This window comes from Trachurus trachurus (genome assembly GCF_905171665.1).
Source record: "Trachurus trachurus genome assembly, chromosome: 15".
Taxonomy (NCBI): domain Eukaryota; kingdom Metazoa; phylum Chordata; class Actinopteri; order Carangiformes; family Carangidae; genus Trachurus; species Trachurus trachurus.
The window spans coordinates 14156849-14176442 of NC_139906.1; the positions used below are offsets into that span (position 1 = coordinate 14156849).

At 39.7% G+C, this 19594-nt stretch overlaps 2 protein-coding genes across 2 annotated transcripts; one reads left to right on the forward strand and one right to left on the reverse strand.

The window, feature by feature from the left end:
• Positions 1–1524: 1524 nt before the first annotated feature.
• sfr1 (SWI5-dependent homologous recombination repair protein 1) lies at positions 1525–2976 on the forward strand. Its single transcript, XM_083988034.1, has 3 exons — positions 1525–1852; positions 2180–2524; positions 2640–2976. The coding sequence occupies exons 1-3, from the start codon at positions 1757–1759 to the stop codon at positions 2826–2828; spliced, it is 630 nt and encodes a 209-aa protein (XP_083844160.1). The 5' UTR covers positions 1525–1756; the 3' UTR covers positions 2829–2976.
• A 20-nt stretch (positions 2977–2996) lies between these two features.
• cfap43 (cilia and flagella associated protein 43) lies at positions 2997–19441 on the reverse strand (the record flags this gene model as incomplete). The annotated part of the gene is made up of 38 exons (XM_083987527.1): positions 2997–3172; positions 3257–3410; positions 3499–3579; positions 4642–4806; positions 5008–5167; positions 5341–5453; positions 5643–5853; positions 5939–6027; positions 7370–7456; positions 7701–7808; positions 8061–8180; positions 8279–8407; positions 9060–9140; positions 9346–9432; positions 9573–9779; positions 9960–10151; positions 10703–10819; positions 10916–11020; positions 11102–11227; positions 11717–11794; positions 12458–12526; positions 13249–13414; positions 14433–14563; positions 14646–14810; positions 14981–15141; positions 15993–16142; positions 16318–16421; positions 16679–16824; positions 16956–17033; positions 17145–17261; positions 17364–17495; positions 17630–17712; positions 17853–18009; positions 18228–18333; positions 18487–18654; positions 18755–18851; positions 18987–19240; positions 19413–19441. 38 exons carry the CDS (start codon positions 19439–19441, stop codon positions 2997–2999), a joined length of 4899 nt encoding a protein of 1632 aa, XP_083843653.1.
• Positions 19442–19594: the final 153 nt, after the last annotated feature.

Below are 19594 nucleotides of genomic sequence, written 5' to 3' on the forward strand. Positions count from 1 at the left end.
TAAATAATATAAGTTGTATATGTTTGCTTCAGTTTCTGCGACTTTGTATTACACAACACCACAAAATAACAGCTGTGAAAAAACATGAACTGAGACAGGTTCTAGGTAACATCTGGCTACGTCTTATACTGTAGGTGGGCCCTGTATCAGAAAAAGAAAGGAAGAAAAGATTGTAGTCTTTGTTTTGCTGTCATTTTGAAACCATGTTATGTAAACCTGAAAGATAAGGAAGTGCATGCAGACTAGACTGTTACCACATAAAAGAGGCCTCTCCGACATAGAGACAGCAGATAACAGAACTGGAAATCAAAATAACCTCCTATCACAAGACACTCTCACTCACAAAATCAAGTGATACTGTACCACTGCAGTCAACCACATCTCAACCAGGCCTCTCCCTCACAACTACTACACAATTACATGAGATTATAGGAGGTAAGAGGTAGGAGGTCTTTCACCTCCTACCAGGCCATTTCCTAAATAAGAATTCTTTCTTAGCAATGTTTTGCCTGGTTAAATAAAGGTCAATGAATGATGAATGAATGAATTAACAAATTACATCAAAGGGTGTAATAGCGTCTAACTGCTGAGCCATACTGTGAGCTATAGCCTATGCATGATTAGAGTAATATGGAGCCTGCACATGGCATGACCTGAGGCTGTATAAGCATCCAACATCTATTTAATGCATTTAATGACACCTGGCGCCCTCATCCACAGTCTCACGTAAAGATTCAATAAATCCAAACCATCATATTTCTAAAGCTGGGAGGCAAGCACAGCAGTTCAAGTATTTTAAAGTTGTAAAACAAAAAACACACATAGTAATTATCTTCAACTCTCAGCCCTGTAAGATTCATCTATGTAAAAAATAAAAATCCCCAGTTTCCAAGGTGTGTTATAACAGACTGCCAAATACTGGTGTTCAAGCCTAGACAGGATTTACACCTTTCTCCTCGCAGCTACAAAAAGAAACAGTTTAAAAAAACACAAAAAAACGAGTCAGGTATCGGCCCAAGTCTCACAATAATCTTAAACTAACAATGAACACATCACTCACTAGGAGTCCTTCAAGAGAGATGAATCAGCTCTCAGTGAATCACATTATGACTTGACCTTAGCAACAAGGGGAGTAACCAAGTAACACTGTTTCAACACTGGACGTGTTCAAAAGCCCACAAAAAAATCACTTGTACTTGTTTACCCCCTTCTGAGTGAAACGGCACAGATGGATAAGTGTCCCATCAGAACAATCTTTGAAAAACACTCTTGCCTTAGAAACAGCTTTAGGCCTATTTTAGTACAAGTTATAGTGTAATAACCTAATTATTTGCTTCTAAACAGAAATAAATCAGAGGACTGTAATGACTGGTTTGTGTTTAAGTTATGATAGCTAAATAACATAGGCTATGTGGTTTTAAACCTGTGGTTTTGTGCTGTAACCGTATCGAACTTATACAACTACACTTCCCAAGATTCTCTGCGGCGACGCGTCACTTAATTCTGTCCAATCGCTGACTTTGGAGGTAAAAATACGGAAAAACAGAAACACCTCGTATCATATGAAGTTTTATGTTTTTGACAGCGCTTTTGAGAAAAAAAGAAAAAGAAAAAAGTATTGGCTGCTCACAAGTTACGGCGACTTTCGTACATTCCGCGTTGGTTTTTCGGAAGGTGAGGTGTTTGTTGAGAAGTTATGTGGCTACGACTCGATATGAAGCGAACTCGGCTGATGAAGTAACGTAAAAATTCACCGATGGAGATCACCCCAAAAGCAGCTAAAGTACAACCAGTGTACTCTTCGCCTTGTCATTCGGTGGAGTCGAGCCCCTGTGAATACAAAGAGGAGAAAGTAAGTGAAGCATCTGCTTTCTTGAATAAACCTTTCACGTACCGTGACCTGGAAGTTGATATCAGGGTCTTGAACTTCATGTACCTGTCCACTGACCCCTCAGCCCGTGGGTCAGTACCACATTGGCCTATTCACTAATCCAGGGCTCCAGGTTACATTGATTGTTTGCCTTATTGTTGGTTGACTGGCATTTTTTTTTTTTTTTTAAGTGTGTACTATAGATACGTTGACTCTAACTTTATGCATGATGTTTGTACATACTCTCACATCCATTATCGTCTGTTTGTGGATTGTGTGTCCTGTATTTCATCACTGTCGTTTCCACAGCCTCTTCAAAAGCTGAGTTCCTCGCTGAAGGAGAGGCTGAAGAGAACAAGACGCTCCTTCACCTCACCCTTATCTGTGGCCAAACGCCTTTGTGTTGACGACTTGGAGGAGGGTGGCCGACAAGTTTCAGCAGATTCCCAGGAGACCGTTAATAATCCTCCACTTATCACTGACGATGTTGATGTAAATAGGAATGACACGGGGTCAGGGAGCGAAAGGTTTTCTGGACCCGTTCCCGAACCAACACATCTGCCTCTAAAAGACTCAGACCAACTGAGGAAGGAGGTTAAAGACAAGACGGAGATCCTGCGCAGGCTGAAGATGGTTAAAATGTACCGAAGCAAGGTACAGTATCAGCTCCCTTTAAATTGCCTGGGAGGTTCCTAACATAAACACCGTGGCATTTATTCTGTTAAACAGGGCGGATGTAATCATTGTATATGTATTTCTCTTCCCCTAGAATGATTTAACACAGCTCCAAACCTTGATTGACAAGTGGAGGAGTTCAGCTCAGGCTGCGCTGTACGAGCTCCAGTCAGACGTCCAGGTGGAGGGAGGAAAGGCCGGCCTGTCTGAGCTTATTGACCTCTTTGGCCTGGATGACGGCATCCTGCACTTTGACCGCACAGAGGGCGACTTCACTACCTAATGTTACGCTCTGAAACACACACAACAATTGAGTTAATTAACTGTTTTATTTGTTGCTGCTACAGTTTGTATTCACAGCTTTAATTGTTCATTTCTTGTTCAGTTTACTTGTTAAGAAAAGTGTAAATAAAACCCTGTTATGTGTCAAAAGAAAAACAAAAGGCTCTGCTCAGTGGTGTTTCAGCTGATGAACTGAAGGAAAGTTCTTCATCCTCAGACGCTCAAGTTCAGCCTCCAGGAAAGCCAATTCCTCCTCCTGTGCTCTGGCTAAGTCCTTTAAGTTCCTCTTCTGAATGATTTCCTGGTAGCGCTCCTCTCGCTTAGCTACCTCATTTTCCTCTGAGGCTAAAGAATGAAAAAGCCAAAATATCAACTGGGGATGCTCTAAAATCTCTGTTTTTTAATTAGCTGAAATTAACGTTTTATCACCTGTTGCTTCGTAGACGCGTGTCCTCTCTGTCACAGTCACCTGCACACTAGGTAGCTCCTGTTCTATAAATGTGCTCTTCTCAGCTTTCCTGGCCGCCTGCCTGTTCAGCTGTTCAATCTTTTTTATTCGGTGCTGCACACTCTGTTGATGAGTCTGGAAATGGAGCACAACATGCACATGAACTTGAAAGCTTTGACTGTAAAAGCTGATTGATGAGATCACGTTGTTACTTTTCTTTTACCTTTTCCTGGAAAGCTATGGTTTTTTCCAGAATGGAAACTTGCTTGGACACCCGGCTGTCTACATTTGTCTTGTTAAGATACTGAAAGAAAGAGGAACAGCTTTTGAAGTCAGAATTTAAAAAAAGAAAGAAATGGAGGGAGGGAGGGAGGGAGCAACAACATAATATGTCTGAACAGGGCTTTCTCTCAGGCCGCTCTAGACTAGCTCTTTTGATGAAAGATCCCACAACAATTGCAGAAAAAAAAGCTTAATTATAAAATGTTCAGGATCATTCAGGGTGGATTTGTTTGTTTTTAGGGCTTTTCTGGTTTCATGGTTTCAGGGGCATGAACAATTACAGGAAGCTGCGTGCCAGGCCACAGCAGACACTACCTGAGGAAACTGGCATGCAGACGTGGAAATGTTTTGTGTGTGCCATGCTCATCGACTTGATGAGAATAAACTGATGGATGAATCATTAGATTTTTATGTAATCTTAGATTGCTCAACCACAGGGTTCATGTTATTATTTATAAATCACAAAATCCCATGAAGGGGTTAATGTGCCGGGAGCAAAGTGTTTTCCTGTCAGGTTTTGTGGTCTGTACTTGCTTCTTCACACCTTCACACTCTAAAAGTGCAGCCAAATAAAAAACAGGGGCTCTTTTGTTTCAAAGAATTTTGACTCGGCTAAAAACAAAAAAGTCTTTACTTATTGGCTTTTAAGTTTTAAACGACGCAAGACGTGAGATTTTTGACTCAGTATTAAAGTTGTGTTGAGGTAAAAACAAAGACGGTCTTTACTTATTGGGTGGAGAGGGTGTGGAGCTTCTGTGAACAGGGTGTGTCTGATGAAAAAAAGAAAAAGAAGCTCATCCATCTGTTCTTGCGGATGGTAACAATTTTCCGCCTGCAAAACGTGTCAAGCTGCCAAAGCCAAAATACCTGCCTTGATATCACTGACTGAGGTTTGGCCAGAAATGCTGACTGGATTAACGTTTCATTGCCATTCCAGGCAGATCTTGAGGTTTTTCAAAAACTTTTGACATGTAACTTCTATGTCATAATTATGTACGGGGTCAAATCTATTCACTATGCAGCTAGCATTGGTCTGTAGAGTAAAAGACGCTCTTGTCCCTGAGAAGAAGCTGAAGATACTCACGTCATGTTGCTCCTCAGTGAGACGTAACATCTGGATGTCCCTCATCTTGTTGTTCAGGTCCTCTATCTGCATCATCATCATCTTGTGCTCCCACTCCAGCTTGATGATGCCTTTACGGAAGTCTTTGCACTCCACCATGGAGGCTATCTTCTGCTCTCCATGCACCTGACCATAAAATAGTCTCATCATTTGACAGACACACATTCATATCCAGTATAACTGACCACCACTTGAAATTGGCCAATTTGGCAACTTTTATCAAAAAAACATGCCTTTATATGTATTTTTGCATATAGATCCATCATGATAATACAGAGTGCATCTTAATTCTCAAGAGTCTGTGTTTTGCAGTGAGGTAAGGCTGACCCTGATGGTTTGGTTGAGTTCCTCCACCACACTCCTGTGGAGAAGTACTGAGTCAGTGTAGTCAGCAGTCAGGCCCGTGATGGACACCTCCACCTGGCCCTGTTTGACCAGGAACTGGACCATCATGTCTGTCAGGAAACGGTTCTTCTCCTTATGTAGACTAGAAGGAAGCAGGAGAGCAAACAAAAACATGATAATAATAGAATAAGTAAGTGTCATTCTCTCAGATTATCCCAGCTTTTGTTTTACATAAGTAGAATGACAAATAAAAATGCTTATGTTTTAACTTACAACTATTTATGATCAGTATGAATTACAGCACAACAGTCACACCTTTCAAGTTCATCAGACACAGATTGAATTTCCTGTTGGGCAGCCTTATCGTCATCTCTCCTCTTCTGTAGGAACGCCTGCATCTCAGCAAGTGTCAAGGCTTTTAATTTTACCTGTGCAACAGTGAACCACAGATACAAACATGAATAAAATAACATAAATTATCACATAAATGATAAATCTACAACTGAAAAGCAATTGTTGATTAAAAAAATAATAAATAGGAAAGATCTATATATATATGTACATAAATGTATCTTATCTTATCATATCTTAAATGGTCGACAGTGTTCCTATGTTACCTTTTGCTCACTCTCTACTTTTGCTCTCCGGACAAGACAAAACCTCTCCCAGATGGCCACGTTCAAGCCCTCTGGTATATGTTCCGGAGCATCCAGCTCCTCCATGGCCTTGAGCATTTTGCCAAGTGCGTCGGGAGCCAGAGAACCGCACAGACGCTGCTCCTTTAACAGGCTGGAGCTGTTGTCAGTCTGAGTCCTCATCTTTTGAACCCTGAAAGCATTTAAGATTGTGATAAAAGTGCAGCTTTATCTGCAGGCCTTGTTTGCAATTTAATTGTACCGTAAGTATTACAAACCTGGGTCTACGTTTGAACAACTTATACAGCTGATCAACAACGTGGGATGGTACGTCAAAGAACTCCTTCCTGAATTCTTTGTCAAGAACCTTGGGAGACATGGATTATATTATTATATATTATGCATTATATCGAATCAAATCAAATCAAATTAACTTTATTTGTCCCGCACGGGAAATTTGTCTTGGGCAAGTGGCGTCGTAACAGCTGCTTTGTACATGCAATACATACACACACAACTACAACAGTAACAGTGGCAAACATATCCAAGAAAAGAGAGAGAAAGAAAGTGTGGAAAGTGCAATAAATAGTTTAAAATACTTATAATACAAGTTCAAATAAAAACATACTAAACTGTTCCCTCATACAGTAGCTATATTGCCTGGAGGGACAGGAAGTGATCGTGATAATGTTTCCCCACTATCCTCAATGCTGTAGTCACCATTCTTTGGAGTCTGGCCTGTGAGGGAGCCGAACCATGCTGCCATACCGTATCTTATGATACTGGCCAATACTGCATTATAGAATGTTAACATTATCTCGGTTCGGACCCCAAACAGCCACAGCCTTCTTAGAAAGAGGAGCCTCTGAGCTAATCTGTTACAGAGGAAATCCACATGTAAGTACTTGAATGAAGGAACCTGTTCAATAGTGCAGTTATCAATGATTACCTGGTCATGAACTGCAATTACCTTAGGGTTAAAGATAATTTCTTTTGTCTTGTTAGTGTTAAGCAAACCAAACCTAACCAAATAGTTCTTATCACACCAGGTTTTGAAGGTGGCTATCTCACTGAAATACACGGAGGGGCAGGTATTCACATCCAACAGACTTAAAATTATGGTGTCATCTGAGGATTTGATGATATGGTTGTTAGGGTGTGAACTCCTGCATTCATCGGTGTATAACGTGAAGAGGCCCGGGGAGCTGACACAGCCCTGAGGTACACCAGTGCTGCACTGCCTTGGGGCTGAGAGAGAGCTATTTACCCTGGCTTGTTGTGTCCTGTTCGTTAAGGATGAGTAAAACCATTTAATGATAAAACTGTCAACCCTCATGTCAATTAACTTCTGTATGATCAGGTGTGGCTGCACAGTGTTAAAAGCCGAGCTAAAGTCGGCAAATAAAACACGAGCATATGCTTTGGGGTCCTCCAAATGTTTGTTGATCAGATGGGTGACTGTAATGACTGCATCCTCAGTGCTCCGCCCCTGTCTATAAGCAAACTGTAGGGGGTCGAGACAACCAGCAACATCAGTTGATCCTGGTGATTTCCTTTTCCCAACTTTGCTAAAACCTTGGGAAAAGGAACTCACCAGGCCCTGATGGCCTTCCTGCCCTGTTAATTAAAAGAAAAATGGACAAGGAAATATCACGCACAGCATTTAACAACCTGAATTATATATATATATATATTTTAAGCTGACTCACTTTGTCCTCAGCTACGATGCCGTCATAGGTCTCGTGAAACAATTCTATTTCTTCCTCATGTTTCTTCACCTCCTCCTCAATTTCATCCTGTCAGAAAAATAACATGGTGTTAAAATGACAGCAACATGTTCGGGAAATAGAGATGTGCACTAATGAAGTTGAACAAATGAGAACACGTTAGCTCTTGAAAACCACGCCTAAACAATGGGAAGATGTTATAATAGAATTTGGAAGAACACCACAGTGCTTCACTCAGGTATCTCACGAATAACAGAATCTGAAGCTGGCGGTCATAAATTCCTTCAACATTACTGTGTTAAAGTCTCCTGACCTTGTATGCCAACGCCTTTTCAAGTTTGAGCTTGAGCTCCAGCTCTCGATTTCTCATCTCTTCTTCTATGATTACTGAATAAACAAGATAAGTGATCTTGAGCTCTTCCTGTAAAGTAAATGAAAAAAACATTAAACAGGTTTTTTTTTAAAGATGTCACATACACAAGATATGGTATCTCATGATTATCTTAAGGAGGAAACTGCTGCAAGAGGAGGGAACCCTGCATCCTGTGCAGGGAAAATGACGGAAAGGAACACTAAAGGAAGCAACTTTGATGTAGATGTTGTCACGTGTCTGTGTTATGGAGCTGTCCATGTGTCTCGTGCATGTTCTGCATGTACATGTGTTTTGGTTTACCTGGTGTATGGCCATTTCACATTTTAGTTTCTTCTCAAACAGTTTTGTCAGACTTTCATCAAACTTCATGGTCGCCTCTTTGGTGGACGCCTGCAGTTTTTTTATTTCAGTTTCCAGGAGCTGCGTTTTCAGAGTTCACAGATGATTAATATTGATCTGATCAGGATTGAATCATACTTCTGATTATACTAAAACATAAATGTAAATATAGCCAATACCTTTTTGTATTTCTCTTTTTCCTCATTCAGGTCTTTGGTTTTTTTCTCATACTCTTTGTAGAGTTTTTTCTCCTCCTCACTCCAGTGAATGTCAGGTTTGGTCAAAACAAACTCAGGCGGAGGTATTTCCTGTGGAGTAAATTGAAAAGAAACTATGTGCCCTTCATGCTGATTCATCTGACACTGCCTTGTAAAGAATTCAAGTTTTAAAAAACTAGGACATAATTTGCCTAATGAGAGAGAACCAGTGCTTTCCTCTGTTTTAGTTCATTTTAGCTGCAACAAGATGTAGTGTTTCGTGTACGTCCTGAGACATGACTGCAGGAGGTAAGCACAGACTTTTTTCCTGTTCTTTTATCTGTCTTTCTCTTCAAGACTTTCAAAAATGTTTTGTGTTTTGTTTTATCCCATATATCCCAGATATTCAGTTTACGGTATGGCAAAGAAAATCATTGACTCTTCACATCTGAGATGCTTGAACCAGAACATTTTCCACTTTTGCTTGACTGAACAACTAAAATGCTTAACTGATTATCTTTGATTATTATCTTTATCTAAAAAGAAAAAAGAAAAAAAAGAACTGGACACAGAAAACAGAGCTACCTGCAACCCCAATAAATTGTGCATTTCAAATTGTTTCTAAAAGGAACTGATCAAACAAATAAGTAGATAAAATATCACAAAAAAAACAAAGATGTCTACCATAATAAGCGTTATTTTATCTCGTATCAATCCATTAGAGTATTAATCCTTCATTAAAAATTGTAATATTTAATCCCACCATTTTCAAGATGTCTTCTTTTTTCAGTTCTAGCACTCCATCCATCATGTCATCCAGAGCCCTTCCTATCCAGTTATCCCCCTGAAAAAGACAGACAAAAACCTTTTTAGTATAATAGGACTGATTGTCTTGTTGTATACATTTACGAAATAAAACATTACATTATATTTTGGCAAATAACTGTAGTTAATAATCTTAGACGTAGACATCGTTCAAAGAGGTATTGGAGGAATTTAGCAACAAACAAGAGTTGGAAAACAAAAACACATTTATTGCGGCAGCAGACCTTGGCAGCCAGGCGTCTTTGCTCTTCCAACTTCTTCCTCTCCTCCTCCTCTTTCTGTTCTGGGGTGAGGTACTTTTCTGCTTTTATCTAGAGTGGGACAAATGTGCATTTCTCTCTGGTAAATTGTGAACATGCTTTCACTATTTCAACATGTTTGTTTTGTTTGTTAAACTTGATGTGGACTGTGTCAACAGGTTTAGATGTTTTATTAAGTTGAGTTCAGTAACCTCAGAGTCATCCACAGTGAGCAGCCTCTCTGGCCACTCTCTGATGGTCAGGCTGGATTCCCACAGCTTCTCCTTCATGTCCAGCTTCAGCATGAGCTCCCTGATGTGTCTGCTCCTGTCCCTCACACGGTTGAGCTCCTGCACCTTCTGCTTATGCAAGGCCTCAAATTCAGTGTTGAAAGCCGTCTTGATGCGATAAATCAGATCCTGCATTTGGGGTTAGGTGAAAAGAATATTATGTCTGAGCAGTCACTTCTCATAAATCACCTTTCTATGTGTTCTTCATTTCACTTTTTGTGTTTGTTTTAGGCACTGTTTTGGAAAAGTCACACACGTGCTGAAATGCATGTGTGAGACTTTTCCAAAACTTTTGGAACAGGTTCTCACCTGTAGGAGAAATATCTGGTTGATCCTCTGTTCTGTGGTTTGCAGGCTGAACTGATCATAGATATAAGGATTAGAATATCCTAACTGGGCGGAGAGGCTTCCCGTTACAGCCGCAGCACTCATGTGGTCTTCCTCCCCCTGCTCTTCCTCCTTCTCACTGGTCGTGTTGGGACTTTTCTTTAGGCTGCTCTGCTGAAAATGTGGAGATAAATACTTTGAATGAGAGGCCTGAGATAAATCTTGAGGCCTGAATCTGTGGCCATAAGATTATAAACTTCATCCCAAGAATACTGCAGGGAGGAGAATGATCATTAACACTTGCTTTTGGCCACACAGCCGTAAATCTAAAAAGATTTAAAGAACGCTGGTGGACTGGAACATATTCAAGCATTTAAAAAAAAAAGATACAGCAGTTAAAGGTCAAACGGAGGAGTGAGATTCCAAACATCACATTGTTTTCCAGCAGTAAACTCATCTGGATTGGCTTGTTTTGCCCTAAAATGTATTTCCAGAGAGTAAACAACCAGAATACTGAAGCATTCGCATTGTTGCAATCTTGAGAAAATGTAAAAATATTTCACATATTTCTCTCTTCTCTGTTGTGAGTACGCAAGCTGTGTTTCTGTTTCACATTAAACACACATGTCATCAAAGCCAGTCTAAATCATCATCATCTTTTGCTTTTCTGTGCAGTGTTAATTAGATTCCAAACCACAGATTGTTCAGGCCTGAGTGTTGCTTACGGTGCAGGCAGCCATTTCAAGTTCCCTGTTGTTCTGAACAGTGCGTAGTTCCTCCAGCTCTTTCTCTGTTCGCTTTTTCAGAGGGTAGTTCTGCACCTCATATTCAGTGTGAAACATCTGTGATAAGAGGTATTCAAAAACAGTTATGTATAGATTACAACATATTATAATCATTAATAATGTAACTCTATAAATACATGTTCTTGATCTTACCTTAATGGTCCTCGCCTTGACCTGCATTAAATCCCAGCACTCTCTCTTCAAGACATCACGGAGGTAACGTTTCCCTAAAATCTCCCACTCGATTTCTTCTCTCACCTAAAATGTGATCGCATCGAGAATTACTACAATACAAATAAAACAACATATAACTGCCTTTATGTTAGTCCGGTGCCTCACCCTGGTAACCTCCTGCTTCACCATGGCCTCTAGTCTCCTCTGCTCCTCTATATCCAGGTTGAACTCATGTTGTTTCAGACGTTCAATTTCTGGAACGTTCACATTTTCCTGCATCATTTTCTGGATCTGAAAATCAAAACAAAAATGGTAATTTGCACCGGTAATATACTGAGTACCTTAGCTACAATGTTGCTACAAATTGTAAATTGTTTGTTAAATTAATATGTATTTTTCATTATGGACACAATTTGTATATGCTAGAAACTAATAAAAATGGAAATGAAAATCTTCTATGGACAGTGATGATGATTTGAAATCCTTCTGATGGCTTCATGGGTTATACTGTATGTAAAGTATTTATTTATTCATATATCAGAATTCCATACGCAGAGTCATCATTTTAATAAATAGTTGTATTGTTTTTCTTGTATGTGTGGTTGTGTTTACTGTTTTCCTAAATATAATTACAGGGATAACTCTAATCAAATTAAGAAGCTCTTACCAAACACACTGTATTTAATCACATAGTATTTGTGCTTACATGCAATTGTGGGATGTTTTGTCAACAAGTTTTGTCTCTGTTGTGTCTTCTTATTCATAATAAAACTCACTTACAGTGTCACGTAATTCTTTGACGGTTTTCCTCAGGGTCTTCTTTGTTTCAGAATATTGCTCATTATCTTCTCTTATAACCTGTTTAATTGATACAGATTGAAAACAAGTGAGAGATTTTAAGTGACCTACGTCAAAGTAAAATACCAGGTAGTGTTAAACTGACCTAATGTCAACTTTGCAACACCCTCTCAAGCCACAGCAAGCACATACAGTACACCAGCATGACTTGCAAGCAAACCCCATTAATAATGATCAATTTGAAAAAAAATAATTATACTCCATTCAACAGTTCATCACTCAACATGACACAACTTGACTTAAAAAGATCTGAACAGAACATTTGAGTCAGAATAGAGAGCATGTTCGAGCATAAAGCTGGAAAAGGCTGGTTAAGTGTCCCTATCAGTATCCTACAGTATATGTGACTGTTAAGGTGTAAAACCCACAGCTCAAAGACTGCCACACCTATCAAGAAGCTTTGTCAGGTGGCAAAGTACTAAACACTTTTTCATTTGTGCTTATTTGCTTTGTAGCTCTCTGCCCATTACTAATTGGTTGATTTTCTTACGTTACAAATGACAATAAATCAGGCTGCTGTCTTGATATCGTACACAGGCGCAAAGATCAATTACATAATCCTCCATTTGCAACTTGTAGCAACACAAGGAGAGGTATCTAAACATAGTCAACAGTATCCACATGGTACATGACCACAAATATTATAGCATGTTAGTCACCAACCGCCTCATTCCTGCTTTCCAACCAGGTAAGGCGTGAAGACGGAGCCAGAGTCTCTGCTCCACCGCAAACCTACGAATGGTAAAGGCAGACCCACAGAAGAAGATACATAAAGTGTTGGTTCAGTATTGTGCAAGGCTTTTATATACAGTAAGCAAAAAATAATGGACATGATTGGTCATACCAGATTTACACCAGTGCTTTGAATAAGAACACAAATGTTGGTTCACATTTGATAGCTGATATATAAACCTTTTCAATAAACTATTTTTCCAGTTACACTCTTCATACCTCCTGGGATGCCTGACACTTTTTATCGATACTGCTGGGCAATCCTATTATTATTATAAATCTAATAAAGTGTTTTGTTTTTTTACAACAGTTTTAGAGAACCTGTGGTTTGATTTTCTGATCATTTTGGAGATTGTGGTTTGTGGTGTTGTTAAACAGTGTTGAATTATACTGTGGGAAGTTTCTATTACTTTTGCCATCATATTAAAAGCAATGAGGTAATGCTAAATTGACTGTACACCTATCACACTGGAATGCTGAACCATGAACATTATAACTTTCATACATTTATAATCTGTTTCTTTGTCTACTGTATCTATTTCTGGTCTCTTTTAACATAACGCTTTAGTTTTAAGTAGGTATACCTTAAAAGAACGTAATATCTTGCACAATTGCATTGTGCAGTTTGACATATTTAGTGTTTCAGTAGCCATAAAATGGCAATGCAGTTATTATTAGTACAAATGTACAGCTAAATCAGAATACAATAGATCATTATTTACCTCATTTCCCCCTGGTGTTTCAGAGCCAGCATATGGCCACTGGCTCCACTCAGGCAAGTCAATGAGGGCAGAGTTCTCCTTATTGAATATTTTCTTCAAGAAACGGGCCATAGATTGACTGTGCTGAGTCGCTTGGTTCTCTTCAAAGTCCACCACACCTTTAATTCTGTATGGAACCATGGAAAACATAGCATACACATAAAAGAAATAATATTCACGAAAATACCATGAACTTTCAATCACCTTACAGTAAGTGTAGAGGAGCCGAATAACCTTAAACAATAGGGTCAGCCATATTTCACATTTTTATTATCATTAAGACCTCTCATGAAATGTCTAAACATGAAATGTTTAATAGATTTCCACACCCTGTCTGTGCTACTTCGCCCAAAGCCCTTTTCTTCCCACTGAACGCATAAATCTTGAAACTTGAAAACTTTTAGATAAGTCACAAATACAACATATAAACAAATTGTATTTTCTAAAGAAGCAGAGCATGGACACAAACATCACATTATTTGCTGGGGACGTCACTTGCATGGTGTATATGGGAAGTACTCAAAATAAACTACAGTGCTTTTGTTGATCATAATACAGGAACATGTCTCCCAGTGTGACTCACTGATGTGTTTTTAATAGTTTTTGGACGACAATGGGCTTTATAACTAATCTTGTTTTGCTCTTTTTAATGGGAATTGTATTTGCCACTTGCCACTATAAAACACCAGACCTGCCTTTTAAATTTCCATATTATAAACAGTTTAAGCATCCAAAGGGTTTAATGCAGAGTGTACCATGAACAGGTATACAAAATAAACAATAAAAGAGTACGTGATTTTAGATAAGAGAAAAGTGATAAGAGTCAAGGAAGGAAAGGTAAAGATTTGTGGACTTCAAAATAAAAGTGTGCAGGAGCAAGCAGAGGAGGTAAATGTGGAATGTGAGTGGGATGTGATACAGTAGGGAGATTCTGCTGTAAAGTTTACAGGCCATGATCCCCCTGGACCCTTCGTTTCAGTTGTGTTTATTCATTAGTCCCTCAATGTCAGAAGTACATGAGGAAAAGTACTTTTTGATGTACACAATGTCTGCATTAGAATGAAGTCACTATTGTGAGCAACAGTTCCCTCTACTGTTCACAGCTGTGTATTATACTGTATAAGCATGGCAGGCTGTCGCTTTACCTGAGATCAGTGCACACAAGGGAGCCATCTTCAAAGCCAGTAGTGAGGAGTGTCTGACCGTCAGCGGAGAAGGTCAGACTACGAACTCCACCGAGACGGCATGAATGACACTGCAGCTTAATGTGTCGTTCCTGTAGGTGCAGCAACAGATAGTAATAACTACTACACACTGTGAAAAATATGATTCAAAGTGTTACATGAATAAGGTCTTACCATAGAAGTAGTTTCTCTAATGCATAGTAGGCCATCTCTGCCTACAGAGCCCAGCCATAACTGATGAGGAGACAGTACGAGGTAGCATGGGCCCAGTGGGTGACCCTTCACCTCCTGCTCTGGTGTGAGCTGGACCACCTGTTGACTAGGGAGACCATCTGTGTCCTGAGAAGAAGAGTTGAGAATAAATGTTTCGCATCTCTAGTTTAAACAGATGAGTAACACATAAACTAACATGGGCTACTGTTTATACGACAATCCTTGTTATAAATGTGTCAAAGATACTTTAGCGTGCCGATGATCATCAGATAATGGAGCATTAAGCAACAGCAAACCTGGGGAAGCTGAAATCGCTGAAGAGCTTTCCTTCTGTGGCAGTAAGCAATGACCTCACTGACTCCCAGAACACAGGACTTAAGTGGATGAGGCACTTCATAAGTGGACGCTTTGATGATGTGAGTAGACAGACGACCATGTCGGTCTACGCACTCAGGACCTGCAGGTTGGCAGAGATCAGAGAGACATCATAAATGCATTAAAAAGCAATTAAATATGTGATTATAAAGTGTAATTTCTGTTTGTTTGCCCATTAAAATACATTTGTCACATTTTTTGGTTTCATACGCTGTGTGTGGCCTCACAAGTGCCGCCACACCCAAGACTTTAACCTTTGTACTTTCCTCTTGAAATTTCACTGTCTCTTGGACTCTTTTGTTCAACATATGCTGCTGCATAAATAAAGGGTGTGTTTTTGTAAACCTCCTAATTGTTGTGATTTTCTATTAACAATATTCATGACAACATGTCTAAACATTTGGTCAATAATTCCCATTAAGCACTATTAATGGGTGATGCGAATGTCTCTGAACATGCCTCTTTCGAAACCTTGGAAAAGGGATGAGGACCACCTGTCTTACAACAACAAAAAGATAAGACAAGTGGAAGTCCGATAGGCTTACAAATTTATTTAACTTACGTAACTGTGTTACTGACTATGAATCACCATGTAAACCTCCCCTCAACTACATGAGACGATTCATCAGCCGCAAAATAAATTCTTATCTTATGCGTGTCTCCACATCTATCCTCCCATGTCTGCAGTGGACCTCGGTTGCCTGTCTGAATTCACTGACTTCTTTTAGGTCAGAATCAACATCTTATGACACATGCTGACTGACTTATCTCCAGCAGACTGTTTAGAGAGGTAATAAGGGTCACTGACCCTAATCTGTTCTCTCTCTGTCTGCAAAATACTTTTAAGATGGGTGACGCTCAACTACTACTGGAAAAAAAAACTACTTCTGAACAATTTCCAAAAAATATAAATTTGCTAAATCAGTGCTGTACCTTCAAGGTCCTTCACAGGCAGAGAGAGCAATGTGAGAAGATTTCCTTTATGGTTTTTGCCCTCATGTCCATTGCACAGTGCAAGAACTTTCACCCGTTCCCTGTCTCTGATGCACTGAGTGGAAAGTGACAAAATGGGTCCAGCAACAACTAGAAGAGAAAGTCAAATTAGAAAAGGATAACTGGGGAACTCGCTGTGTTCCATCTTTGAGTACCGGTATATAAAAACATATTTTAAAATATTCTAAGATGAAATAACCTTTTTCTTTGTGAACAGTATTTTGGTGTAAACAGAAGAGCAGAACATGTTCAAATGACCATTTACCTGTGTATCCTAGAACTGAAAACTTCTTTGACGGTTTTGTCTCAAGTACATAGATATGTGAATCGGAGGCACTGGTGAAGAGGTAGTGACCCTCTTGATCAAAACTGTAAAAGCAAATGCACATGTCACATACACACATACTATACACAAACATTTAGTATATGTGCACACAGTAAGAAAGCCTATAACCTATAGAGCCTATTTATTATTTTAATTTGCTTTCCTGGCCAGAAATGCAAGCACAGTTGTGTTCTCTGGGTTTTACTGGTTGAGATAACTCATGTCTGTATGATCAGTTACTTTGTCACATGACAACGTTAAACTGAGACTCTGTGGTATCACGGGGACAGAGGATACTTACACTAGTTGATTCACAGGAGTGTGGTAGAGCTGAACTTGGTGCACCAGGCGAGGTTGCTGCCCGTTCAAGTCAATGAAGAGGATATTTCCTGAAGCTGTTCCTACAGCTGCATATTGTGCAATAGGACAGCAAGCCAAAGTTGTCACCTAATGAAAAACAGATTATTCATTTACATCTGGTCTCATGCATTCAATTAAACGTCTACATGCTTACAGGAAATTTGCATTCATGTGACTCTACAGATGTGTTTTGAATGCTCATCTGTAATCAATCTAACCTCAGTTTGAAGAGACAGGGAACTGAGGCAAGTGCCATCTACAGACCACAGCTGCATTTCTCCAGAATCCCTCACTGACTGCAACCAGCATTAAAAAAAGAAAAAAGGTAATCACTCACTTCAGAGACATTGACCTGAAATACATATGCCATCACAGGATGCTATTCTTCAGCAACACAGATGTTTTACCACACAAATGTTCTTGTCAGTGTGTAACAAAGCTGCCGTCACAAAGTTTCCACTGAGGACATCCAGGGCCTTCACAACCTTGTCTGGGTGGGTTGGGTTCAACACAAAGATCTGCCCCTGAAGAACAACACGCCACGTTTTCAGCTTTAATTTTCAATGAATCTTTTCTCTCAAGTAATTATTTGATGGTATATCATAGTGGTACATTTGAGTACTTACTGTATCAGAAGATAGAAGTAATGTTTCATGGTCAGGGGAGAACATCACAGTTGTGGCAGGTCTTTCTGCCCGCCACGTTTGTGTGATGTCAATCTGAGTCCCTTTGATTTGCAGACAGTGCACCACACCATCCTGTAAAACATAAGTAAAGTACTTTAAAACTAGAGAGACTGAAAATTTCTCATGCGTAGAGTTTTAAATCCAGTTGACCGAAGAATAAATGTATTATTTATTTTCAAGTCCTGAAGGTGTCTCACAGTGTTTACCTTCCCTGCAGTGATCAAACCATTCTTGTTGATGGCTAAACCGTGGAAGCTGCTCTGCCCAAGTCCAGTCATGGCATAGGGAGCTAAACAAAAGTGAATAACAAATTAAATGTCAAATGTTGTCAAATAAAATTACATAACACATAAATGGAAGACTAGAAATACTCCCAGTCATTTGTTCAATATCTACCAAGCCCCAGAGTCCCACTGTGTGTTTGATTACTTGTGGGGTTGAAGAGGACTGAGACAGAGAGGCTCTCTGGGTCTATGGAGAGTAGAAATCCTTCAGCGCAGCCCACATAGAGCTCTGATGTGGTTGTCCAGCAGATGGCAGTAGGAGTCAGTCTAGGTTTGCTGCAGAGTTTAGTCTGTGTAAACACATGGTGCTGAGTAAGAGTTTACATTTTGTCTTTGTTTGTATACCTGATGGCACAATTGTTTTCAAATGGATTTATATATCTAAACTGCTGCTTCATGAAAACAAATACATTAATCTGAACAAGAGTGTATTTATACAGTTAGTATTGACATTTAAGTGACTGTGGGACAATACCACAATGCTTTCTGCCTCGTCTCCCCTGAGCCCTGCGATGGCTGATGGGGGCATCTCTGGACCAAAATATGGGAGCTTGTTGCTGATCATTTGGGAGGTGGGCACCAGTATCTCCGGAAAAGAACCATCAGCTGCAGGAAGCTCTATCACACTTAAACATAACAAATATGACATACCGTACATTAACTTAATATTGCTTGGCCCTGTAGATAAATGCAGGTAATGTAGTTTCAATTATTGTCACAGAAATATCAATATATCAATGTAGGTTTTGGCTACGCTGGTACTGCCAAGTCTGCTTTACCGTGGTTTTAGGAGATGAAGGCTGGCACTCTTCTCAATGTTCCAGACTGTGATGGATGTAGTGCCCAAAGCGCAAAGTTGGAGCCAATTGTGGGGGTTGAACACCAAAGAAATGACATCCTGCCCAGCTTGTGGTTGTGTACAAATTGGCTCAGCATTTTCCCAGTTCCTGCATCACACAATTACAGTAACAGAGGTCGGCCAACATAAACACAACTGCAAATATATATCATGCAGCATAAGATACAGTATTGCTTTCAGTGGCTCACCACACTGTTATGGTGTGGTCTGGAAGAGAGGAACAACAGCCCAAAAAAGGCCCACCATCACTTAACGTTAGTGATGTGTAGTCCAGTTGTCCAGTCCCTAAAGAAAGAATCAATATTTTTGAATTTGTGGTTGAGAAAATAAATAGAGGTCAGGAATGCAGGCAAACAAAAATAAGTAACTCAGCACAATCTTACTAGAAAATCACAGTCAAATTAAAGAATTAAACCTTACCTTTGAGTTCATTCTTCAACTGAAGCTGAGGGAAAATGTACACAAAAATAGATGGGGATAACTTTTGCTCAGAAAACGCAAAAATCCCACTGGTACCATTGGCCGTCAACGCACCAATGCCTCCACCAGGACCCTGAAGCACACTTTGCAATTTTGTCTCCAGGTTCAGGAAACATACATGACTCCCACTGGTGTAACATACTGTTTCATTGTCGACAAACGCGATACTCTTGTTTGTAAAACCTTGGGCCCACCTGGAGGGAGTGACACAAAAGCCATAACAGTTAATTACATACATCAGCTAGGTGGCTAATTAACCGCTACGACAAAGCACTAACGTTACATCAGATGTGTACACTACAACACTACACTACACACACTCATTGACAGTAAAAGAAGATAGGTGCATCTGCAGCGGCTACATACCTGATTTCTAAACGTCCAATATCGTCCATGTTGAGATAAAACTAAATCTTTATATTGTAAAAATCAAACTTTCCACGAGCTAAACAGACAAACAAACAAACAAACGGGAAGTCACTGTGTAACCGTGGCAACCACGAGAAAGCAATCTCTCACGCCATTGGCTGATGATTTATCCGGCACGC